Here is an 11670-nt window from a genome sequence, read left to right as displayed (position 1 = left end):
AAAAAAGGTCAAAATCTTGCAAGACAACGGCCGATGAACTACTGACCGTCGCCCGAAGAATCCCAATTTTGTCCAAAAACCGTCTGTGGTTAATCGTTTTTGAAAATGTGACTGGGGTTTTAATTTATATCCTGGTCGTTAAAACTTGATTTGAGACAAAAACATAGTTCCATTGAGTACCATTTCCATAATATTTAACGAATTATGCAAAGAAACATTTTGATAAATAAAATATAAGATTTTTAAAATTCAATGCAACACACGGTTTAATTTCTTTCTCTTTTTTCAATTGTGATAATAATTAGCAGTGTTCATTATAATTTCATGAAAGCTGTTTATTTGTAAGGGTCATTTAATTGAAAAAAAATTGAATTCATCTTAAATTGACTATTTTTTGAAAATCGAAAATTTTTTTTATATATTAACGTGATTGTTTAGGTTTTTTTTATTACATCAACATATGCGTTTACTAAAGTAAGCAATAGAAAAGCTTCAACCATTTTTATAACATACATGTACTACATGGAGATGTGTCTGGTACCGTTTGTCTCTTTTTGATTTTGGTGAATGGTGTTCAGAATTTCCGAAAATGAAAGATTATTTTCAAATATGCAATTGTTTATTAAGAGATCTGGTCGTTTTTAAATTTATATCTTTAAATTCATTTGTACATACTACATCAAATCATTTTTGTGCATGCACAGTCTATGTAAGTAGATAATAATACTAATGTTTTGTTCCAGTTAGTTAATTTTTTTAACATTATTTTGAGTAATTAATTGTATAAAGGAGGGGACATTCCAAGTTTTAAGAACTTGTGTCCCATCCTTTTGTTTTAACATCTTACCAATAGAATATGTTCAAACCAAACCAAACCAATGATGTGCAGCAAATATTGAAAACAGAACGTCGAGTTTCAATAACCTGGGTCTTGATGCTGTGGTAAATTTTTCAGAGATTAAATTTAACGATTTATGGAGATTTCACAACACCTACTCACATAAACATACACAATTTTTTCCTATTAGAACAATTCTAGGTGGAAGAACATAAGAATTAGAAAAAAAAAAATTTGTGTTCGAAAATCATTCAAAACGGTCTGAAGAGTGAACTACTAGTATACATATACATAGCTAAGTGAACGGAGATTATGAACAATTATTTTGGATGGGTTGACAAAGTTTTTACTTATCCTATGTTTACCCTCCTTAGTTTTTTGATTCATATTTATTGAAACTAATGGAAATAAAGCTTTGTAGCAATAAACAAAATTTATTGGAAGGTACATAAGATGAAATTGATAAAACATGTATATATATTTGATCGTTATAAACCAAAAAAGGAAATTGAAAAAAAAAATCGAAAAAGATATCTTTCTGTTTATATTGCAGACTCATTTTGTTGGTCGATGAAATATAATTTGATATTCTATGAACAATTGTATATGGGAACACTCTTTACTCCGTCACTACCCTAACTCCGTCACTTTAAGGAAACTGCGCTGTTTGTAAACGATTGCAATTGTGACGTTATTTTTTCTTTGGCATGCTAAAAATCTGCAAGCAAATGCCGACAAATTATAACAATCAAGTTCAAGAATGCGTCAAAAATAAATAACAGTTACACTTAATCTATTTTACCTATCATATTTTATGTGAAATCAGCAAGCACATTTTCTTTTATGTGCTATTCCATCGATATCTCAGGCATGATCAGAATCACATTTCAGCCATTTTTATGATGGTCTATGTCAAAGGTTTAACAGGACCTACCATATGGCTAAAAATATTTTGTTTTTTTTTGTCTACATTTGCTCTAATGCACTACGCGTTGGAAATAACGTTAGCGCGAGGTTATTACATATAAAATACGTTATATTAACATTATTTTCTGTTGTTGATACGTTTGTAAAAGTAAAATTTAATAATATTTTAATCTTTTATAAAAACTGATTTTCTGTGTTTACAAGTTTAAGGAGGAGGGACAAAAAACTAAACTGAAAACAAATTTCTATTTAAAATGTTGACATATTGTACACGGATGTTATGCGCGTTCTATTTAGTGGTTTTATATAAGCCCAGTAACTGCATTTTTTTTTCAAATAGTGATAAAAACAATATAAGTTCTTAAGAGAGTAACGCGGTGTGTTTTCCGCTTATGGTGACGGAGTTTGGGTAGTAGGGGATATATATTTCAAGCATCCTGCCTACTGGATACACAGTCTGTGACGACTATAGCAAAGATCTATTACAACAAAAGTAATGTGACTATAGAAATTGAGAAATGATTCAAGTCACCACACTGGAAACTTTTTCCTAGCATCGCAAAATCTCTCTCTCTCTCTCTCCCTCCCCCGATTAAAAAAAAACCTTATCGTTATTTATCATTTAATAAGAAAAAACCTTCGTCTCTTTTTATTTCAAAAATATTTCATATACTCATGTATTCCTTTAGCCACTGATATGCCAGTCAACTACATGCTATCTATGTGTACGAGTTGACTGGATACTTCTATCACGCATCCTTTGCAGTACTTCCAGTACTCTGATTTTTTTAAAAATTAAATTTAGTCATCGATAAAACTTTTAAATGAGTTGTTGGAAAATATAGTTTTTGTAAAAATTTGTGTCTGATCCCTCTGAAAGAAATACGGTTCAAATACTGAAGCCTATCTACTTCTAAATTAGTTTTTGAATAGCTAGTACGAATAACTTAATGTTCAAGTTAGCTTGCTCTTTGCATAATATGCAAATAACTAATGGCGGACTGGGAAGGGTATCCACTGCATGAATGCGTCTTTCACAACGATATTAGAAAACTGTCACAGCTACTACGTGTTAATGATGTGGCTCTTAAAGATATGCACGGTAAAGATACATTTTTCTTTTAATTTATATATCATAGAATTTTGAGCACCTTTCTTGAAAAGTAGGGTCGACTGATTAGTCGTTGTCGATCGAAAATAGTGATTCAACAGAGAACAAGAATGAAGGAACAGAAATTATTTTTTCTGAAAATAAGTGAAAAATTTGCAAACTTTTTTTAAAAGCATGTATACTTATGATCTCGGATTAGTATTCCTTGTTAATTGTGAGTTGAATACAGATATTTCTTTTATTTATTTATTTATTTATTTTTTTTTAGGAAATACAGCTCTACACCTTGCTGTTATGCTGGGAAGAAAAGGTATATATCATCATATCATATCATATCGTTTTATGTTATCACTTGTCTAAAAGGGAAACTAAGAGGGGAAAACAACAGAAAAACATTGATATATTATTAAAATTATTATTAAAATATTATTAAAATTAAAATCGTTTATTTACTGCACATAATTATAATAACAATTTAATAAACCTTTTAGCAGTCTAGACGAACTCCAAAAACGGCGTGAACTCCGAAAACGAAGTCTTTGGCTCCATCATGCATTGCGGCAAAATGGCGTCCGATGTAAACAAACGATGGATTGTCGTTCGCTTTCTCCAAATGTACGGCTGCATAATGGCTGTATTTAGTGCATTTTGACTTTATTTTAAGTTTTGTTGAATGGAGAATTACATTTATTAAATCATTTTGTGGATATTGACTTATTTATCGCTTCAAACTCTTGCATAATAGTGAATTGGATATACGACATCGAATTCAATACTGCCGGTAAAAATTATTTTCTTATTTGATTTATTGTCTCCTTGATTTAAATTTTATGTCGTTTCTAAAATAAAGATGCTATTATTTGTTTTTGAAAACACCCAGCTTGTATTTATTTTAATCAGAAAATGCGTATTTTTCAACACGGAGCAGAGATATTCACAGGTTCATTTTTAGAAGACATGTTGTGACCTTAATTTCTAGAACAGTGATTTTTACAGTTTTCATATTGATAGATTATAGTTTTAAAAATGTTTTCATAATAATATCTGTTGTTATGTGATAAAAAATCGGTAAATAACGACGGTAAGATCTTACGTGTTCAATTCAGATGTTGTACACAAATTAAACACCGGAATACTAATTTATATGTAAAATTCAGTCTAGTTTTTAACAGTTACAATATATATTGTCCCATTTTGCATATATATTCCTTTTATTATGCATATTTACTTCTCAAACGTATTATTTTCTTTGTAATTGATCTGACTTCAAACGTCAACTTTGAAAGTAAATATCTCCCTTTTTGCAAATAAAATCAAAAATCTGACAAATACGATCTCTTCCGAAGTCTTTTATTTAGCATTTCTGAGTACTGTCATAATTGCCATACTTTCCAAAACTTTGCACGGACACTTTTTGTAGACCCATCATTTTTGCCGAAAAATCGCCATTTTTTGTGTGTGTGCGCATGCGCGGACTCTTTTTTCGGAGTCTTTTTCAGTCTCAGTTTCTTACTTCCGGAAACGCTGTTTTTGGAGTTCGTCCAGACTGTTTAGAGAAGAATTTCATATTCTTATCATTCAATTGAATAGTTGAAATGAAACAGAGACATTGCATTATGACTTGTAATGATGTCATATATTGTACAGACTGTATCCAGTTACTGCTAGCACATGGGGCACCTGTTAGAATGAAGAACCTCCAGGGTTGGACACCCTTAGCAGAGTCAATCAGTTATGGCAGTAGACAAACAAGTAAATATCTTTCCTGGATGTATTTTAAAATTTCAAAAGCAGGTTTGCTTTTATTACTACATTCGTTAAAGGCTTTGTCAAAGTTACACTGACATACTGTCTTAAATTTTCTGATAAAAATAATGTTCAGTGTCAAGAACGGATTTAAAACAAATGCTGCGTTAAAATATACATGTACATGTAACATACACAAGAATTTTGAATTGCTTTCCATTCTATCTCTTTTGCTTTAAAAATGACAAGAAACAAAAAGTATGAATTTTTCTTTAACATCACTCCTTTCAGTCAGTGTTGAACTTTGGAGAAATATAACAATTTTAAAAATGTTTGGACATTTTGAATGTAAAATGTGCTTTTTCTGCCTAGTTTTGTGTTTGCTGAAGAAACTAAAGCAACAATCCAGAGAGACGTTAGAGGAAAGGAGACCTGCCTTGATCCAAGCATTAAAGGATATAGGAGACTTCTATGTAGAACTAAAGTGGGATTTTCAAAGCTGGGGTACCTAATCTTTTAGTTTACAAACAATAGTAATAGTATAATTTGTCAAACCTTGTTATCTCAAACTGGATGGGACCAAGAAAAAACTTAACAACATTAGGATATTCAAGATACTCATGACGAAAAAGTAGCTGGGACTTCCAGCTGACTCGGTGATATCCATGGTACTCGACATATTAGTGTTTGAGATAAAGTTCAACTGTATAAAAATCTACACATATTTGAATCCAGTGTATTAAAACTTTGGTATCATTGAAAGATCTTAAGTAGATCTATAAATATTTTCCACTGTTAAAAATGAATTTTATAACTGATGCAGGCTAAATAATGATGAACTTTGAAGTTGATACTGACAGTTGAGTGTCTAGTGAGTATAAATACTTTATAATTTGACCTCTTTACAGTGCCACTAGTTTCTCGTATACTTCCTTCTGATGTCTGCAAAATCCATAAGAAAGGGAGTTGTTTAAGGTAAAACAATATTAAGTCAAGGCAAAGTGCATGCCTGAAATTTCAAGATGATTAATGCAGTTAAAATTTTAGGTTTTAATATTAATGTGCTATATCAAACTGACAATGAAATGATATGCTAATTATTTTATGAAATTATTTTTAAGCGATTTTTTAAAACTATCTTTTCTCCATGCTTAACAGGCTAGACACGACTTTGGTTGACTTCAATGACATGAGATGGGAAAGAGGGGACATAACTTTTGTTTTTGATGGGGATGCCCCATCCAATGAAGGGCTGACTGTTCTGGACAACAAATTACATGTATATCAAAAAATCAGATCACAGGTAACATCACATTGATCAACAATTAACAGTTTACATGTATTACATGGGGGGTTAAATTTTCAGTTTCAGGGTATAAAGAGACCCATGAATTTATCTCTGCCACAAAATGTCATTTTTCAAATATATACTACTCAACAATTCATCCACAAAATCAAATTCCCACGAATCCAAATATTTCCTCAGACCATGAAAATTTGACACTATGAAAACGTGATTTTGTAGTATATCAAAAATCAGATCACAAGTAACATTGAGACAAACGACAACAAATAACTGTGAAATTACTAATTTTCGAGGGGGGGGGGGGGTAATTTTCATTTGAAGAGGTATGAAGAGACCCATGAATTCATGTCCACCAGACCACCACGAAATGTAAAATTTCATATACATAACAACTCAATACCTCTCAAACCACGAAATCAGATCCCCACAAACCAATATTTTTTCCTCAAACCTCGAAAATTTGACACTGGTCACAAAAATATGTGATTTTACAGTATATAAAAAAATTAGATCACAGGTAATGTTATCTCGCAATGAAAACAAATTACATCTATATGAAGAAATCAGAAAAGAAATGGGTAAACTGATGGTAATGTAATCTCACATTGACATCAAATATGTAAATCAGAAAAATCTAGTGAGAGACAACGTAATCCCACATTGACAACAAATGGCAAGTATTTCAGAAAATCGGTTCACAGGTGACATTTATATTATTAAGATGAATCTTGATGGTAATAGTTATTCAAAAAATCCTGCTATATTTTGTTGGATTTAATTTGTTATATTATAAATTTATAAACATAGCTGGAAATTTCTGTACCTGTTATAAATATTGTTTATCTACTTATTGTAAGATACATGTACAATAAAATCTCTTACTTTATTACTGAAACGTATTCAATTGTATATTAAAGAGTTACAAGTGTATTTAATATTTAATTTATAAACATTACAACATTTAGCAAATGAGAGTATGTGCTGATTGCAGGAGTCAGAACAGGAACTAGAAGATGAGGTGGATATACTGATGAGTAGTGACATCATGGCTGCCCAGATGTCTACCAAGAGAATTACCTTCTCCAGGGCCCAGAGTGGCTGGTTGTTCAGAGAAGACAAAACAGTTAGTATACTTAACTTACACTAAAGGACAAGCAGAGAGTAGACATATTTATACTGAAGAACAAGTAGAGAGTACATTTATTTATACTGAAGGACAAACAGAGAGTACATTTATTTGTATTGTAAAAACACTAATGTGCCAGAAAAAATAATCTGCACAAGTGAAAGTGTTGATAAAACCTGTTAAATATGAATAATCATTGTTACACTTAACATTTATAAATAGTATTTACTTCACATTTCTGTATAGAAGCTTTCAAGAAAACGTATTTTAGAGTGAATATTTTTTTTTTGTATACATGTACTCTTGCAAAAAAAAAATCTTTAATTAGTTAAACTTTTTATAGTTCTGTAGTGAAATGGAATTGTTAGCAAATAAGATGAAAAAAAATGTTCCATTTTCATCATTAATTATTGATTGCTGTCTTAATATGTAACAGTCAATTTTTTTTTTCTATCTGAATTTTCAGGAGAGGGTAGGAGAATTTGAAGCTGATTTCTATGCAGTTAATGGTTTGATACTAGATTCCAGAAAAAGGTATTGAATAGCTGCAATCTAAATTTACTGTGTAATGTTTAGATGAGTAATGAGATGAGGTTTTAAACTTAACTGCATATGCAATTAGATAATCAAATGAAAACTTAATTATTGTTTTAGGAGGGAGCATTTAAGTCCTGATGATGTACAGAAAAACAAAGCTATGATGGAGAATTTGACCAAAGGAAACTGGAATAATTGTGAGGTAGGTCTTGATGGGAGTAACTGTGAGGTTTTAACTGGAATGTTTGAGAGGTAGGTCTTAACTGGAATGATTGTGAGGTAGGTCTTAACTGGAAAAAGTTTAGTTTTTATGTTCAGAACGAGATTTTATGACAAACGGACAGACAACCATGCTAAAATCAAAATATCTCCATATGGGAAATATTTTAAAATATCATTGAGTAAAACCCGTTATTATTAAAATCAGACTATGTAGCAATGTTCTTCAATATATTCAATTCAATTTATTGACATCACCATGTTGGCATACAGTCAAAATAACAAATCAAACTTCAGATAACAGAAAAAAAGAAGAAGAATTTTATAACATAATTACTTGCAAAGAATTATAAAAAAATTATATAGGAATATTCTAACATAATTGTATACAATACAATTTTACACAATTCTTTGAAATCCTTGGGATTTTTTCCTCTGCAAAAAGTATTTATCTAAGTAGTTACATAAGCGTTTTGTAGTATTATAATCACATGGGTTTACAATTTCTTTAATGGGATCAGTACCACAGTATAATTTATCATCAAAAATATCACAATATTGAAATCGAAGATTGTCATGCACAGGACAGTAAAGTACAATTTTTTTTTCATTTTCAACCAATAATTTACAAGCATAGCATAAACGTTTTTCCTTAGGGATTATTGGTTTACAGTATCTACCTGTTTCAATGAATAGTGAATGTGCACTGATTCTTAATTTTGTTAGCTGTGATCTTTCATGCTTTTTCAAAGGAAACTTTAAGTAATCCTGCAATTTATAATCAGTACAGTTTAAGATTTTACTATAAAAATAAATTCAATAATGTATGTATCACATAAAATTGAGAAAATGTACATAATCAAAAAATTTAAACAAAATTTACCATGGTGGGTGTATAAATGTAAATAGATTACAAGATAAAGGTGTTTTAATGGTTGCCAGTCTATAGAAGACCTCAAGGGATGGTGCTCTAGGAAATGCATGAATTCTAGTCAAATAAAAAACATGAATAATAGGTTGCATTCCTCCTCATGTCTAATGTAGATAAGCAAAATGAGCACAATTATAATTAACAAAATATAGCAATATACAGTAATATTGTTTAAAAATCATATACAGTGTTTTGATATGAATTGACTTAGTATTCTTAAGATTGACTCATTTTCATTTGAAAATAGCCATATAAGTTTCTCATTAAAATCAAGATTAGGGAAATTGGTACATAATTCTGAGACAGATTTTAAGAAAATTTCTCATTCATCTTTGAATTTAGTGCATTTGAAGAGAAAATGTATTTCATCCTCCACCTCATTTAAATCACATTTCGAACATAATCGCATGTGTGCTGGGATACCCTGGAACCTTCCAACTTCAATTTGTAAATGATGTGAAGATATTCTAAATCTAGTCAGGCATCTTCTCAACTCAAAATTCTTAATGATATTAAGATAATTTTCAAAACCAAATTGATCTTTAATTTTGACATAAGTACGTAGTTTACCATCCATATAACTGCCCAAATTGTCATGCCATAATTTTATGCAAGTTTTCTTCAGAATTTTGTGTATTGTATGTATATATATATATATAATGCACTTTTGTATAAGTATATAGTTGTTTATGCTTTTGTGATGATAGTTTCAGAGACGCCCCTCCCTGCCTTCACCCGAGGAAACTAATATAAAGTGGGAGGATTACACCTCGGAGCCCCCAGGAAATCCTCCGTGTCTTGGGCGACCGTGGATTGCAAAGGGAAGCACAAAGTCATTCAAGGCCACTGTTGCAATGGTAATCATTAGTATTTTCTCTTATATTAATTAGATTTTAAGGTTTGTTTGCCCTTCCTGACTCAGGATGATAAAAATAGGTTGGTAGGTAGGTAACAAAATTATTTTCCCCCAGAAAATTTCAACATCAATGCTGAATTTTCAAAAATTATTTTCCGGAATACATAAAAAAAAAGTAATTGTTTCCTGGAAGTTGAAAAATGTTTTGAGTCTGTCTGTTTTTAGCCAGTCGGTTGGGAGAGGGAACCAAAGAATTGTTTAAAGAAGGCCTAAATATATATATATATATTTTTGATGTCATATTTTGTACTATTGTTATTTTCAGAGCAAGAACTTTCCAATGTCTATTGAAGTGTGAGTATTTCATTTAATAAATTATGACATTTATAGATGAATAAAAGTTTTTTTTAGATTATTTCTCTATATCCTCTACAACTCTTCTTATACCATTGAATAAAATTTAATGAGACTTATACAGGGTCTTTGTTACATAGTGCCATTGTGCACCTATTTTACCTTTTGATCGGACATGTATATATTTCTTCTTATGTGTATTATTCTCTACTTGTATGCCCTGAGGGGCCCCAAATTGGTATCAATAAATCTTATCTATATTTTGGGTTTCCCATAGCAAAAAATAGACACTGCCATTCTTTATATAATATTGGGGGTACCTGATGAGCAGTATACAGTATTTTCACCTATATTCCAGTATTTTCAAGGCTCCTGTACAGTATTTGGATCTGAAACTTACTGCATACCAGTACATGAAAAGCTGTCAATTTTTAATTAAGAGTGGACCTGCAACAAAATATTAATCCCTGATTATACATTTTTATGCATTTTTTTTTTATTTCTTAGACTGCTAGATGTATTGGAGGTAATTGCCCCATTCAAACAGTTTCAGAAATTACGAGAATTTATGACAACCAAACTACCTGATGGTTTTCCTGTGAAAATAGGTACAAGTTTTAAGTTCACAATACTCTGCAGTTTGTTGAATGATCGATCATTTTGAAAAGATTGAATTGCAGGTTTAACATTGGGAAAATAAAAATCTTGTGAAAGGAAAAAATGTTTTTTACAGCTGAAATATTTTTTTTCTCCCAGAAATCCCAGTATTCCCCACGGTAACTGCTAAGGTGACCTTCACCTCGTTTGAATGGCGAGATGACATTGATGATTCCATGTTTTTGATTCCACCAAACTTTCGTGAAGATCCGAACCGATTTCCTGATTTATGACAGATGATGGACATTAGTTTGATAGACATATTTTCCAGCGTTAGAAATGTACTGATTATCCAAAGTAATGAAGAAGAGGCATTGGACTATTTAGAATTAGCCGTTGGAGTAGAGCTCCCCCTCACTAACCTAGGAATCTCCAGTACGGAGATGACCTTGCTTTTTTAGAGTATCTAAAAATAGACTAACAGAGATGACATTACCTTTTTCAAGAGTAAAAAAAGAACTAGAGTTGAACTTGCTTTTTTAGAGTATTAAAAAATTGATCTCTGTCAAAAATCAACACCTAGATTTTTATTTTTTTTTTTTTTTTTGGTAAATTCATAGTGAGAATTACCTTTGACTTTTTTTCCACACATAAAAAAACAGTAATAGTTTGTACATGTGTTTTTAATACCTCAGAGAAATATGAAGATGCTATTGAACTTTTCCATTACATTTATTAGATATTGAGAAACCTTAACTTACTTAGAATTAAAAAAATAAATACTTATTTAATAAGCTATTGTTTTCTGCTATATCTATATACATGTAGAAATTACAGTTCAGAATTCCATTAATGTTCAAACTGTTTTCTGATATTAAAATCAGACTTCAAAGAATCAAAGTTAGTAAAACCTAAAGAATATACAGTCAAAACTTGTTATCTTGAACTTTATGAGGCCAAAATAAAACTCGAGTTATCTGAGATTTCGATAATATTTAGGTTGAAATACATAAAGGAAAGGTGGTTGGGACTTCCAACTCTCTTCAACATATCCATGGTACTGTGGAATCATTACTGTTCATGGTGGACCAATTTTTATGGATTTTGTAGATCACCCTTACC

General features: G+C 30.7%; 1 protein-coding gene across 1 annotated transcript; it reads left to right on the top strand.

Moving 5' to 3' along the window:
- The first annotated feature begins 2754 nt into the window (after positions 1-2754).
- On the top strand, positions 2755-11094 carry LOC133190183 (ankyrin repeat domain-containing protein 13C-like). The gene is made up of 13 exons (XM_061325670.1): positions 2755-2867; positions 3145-3186; positions 4524-4628; positions 4995-5126; positions 5531-5597; positions 5781-5925; positions 6920-7051; positions 7521-7588; positions 7709-7793; positions 9449-9598; positions 9923-9951; positions 10459-10559; positions 10708-11094. Exons 1-13 carry the CDS (start codon positions 2759-2761, stop codon positions 10839-10841), a joined length of 1299 nt encoding a protein of 432 aa, XP_061181654.1. The 5' UTR covers positions 2755-2758; the 3' UTR covers positions 10842-11094.
- The last annotated feature ends 576 nt before the right edge of the window (positions 11095-11670 follow it).

The sequence above is a fragment of the Saccostrea echinata genome, unplaced genomic scaffold (assembly GCF_033153115.1).
Source record: "Saccostrea echinata isolate AGI-Se365-2 ecotype Australia unplaced genomic scaffold, CSIRO_AGI_Sech_v1 ptg000022l, whole genome shotgun sequence".
NCBI classification, from domain to species: Eukaryota; Metazoa; Mollusca; class Bivalvia; order Ostreida; family Ostreidae; genus Saccostrea; species Saccostrea echinata.
This window is presented reverse-complemented; position numbering and strand designations above follow the sequence as displayed.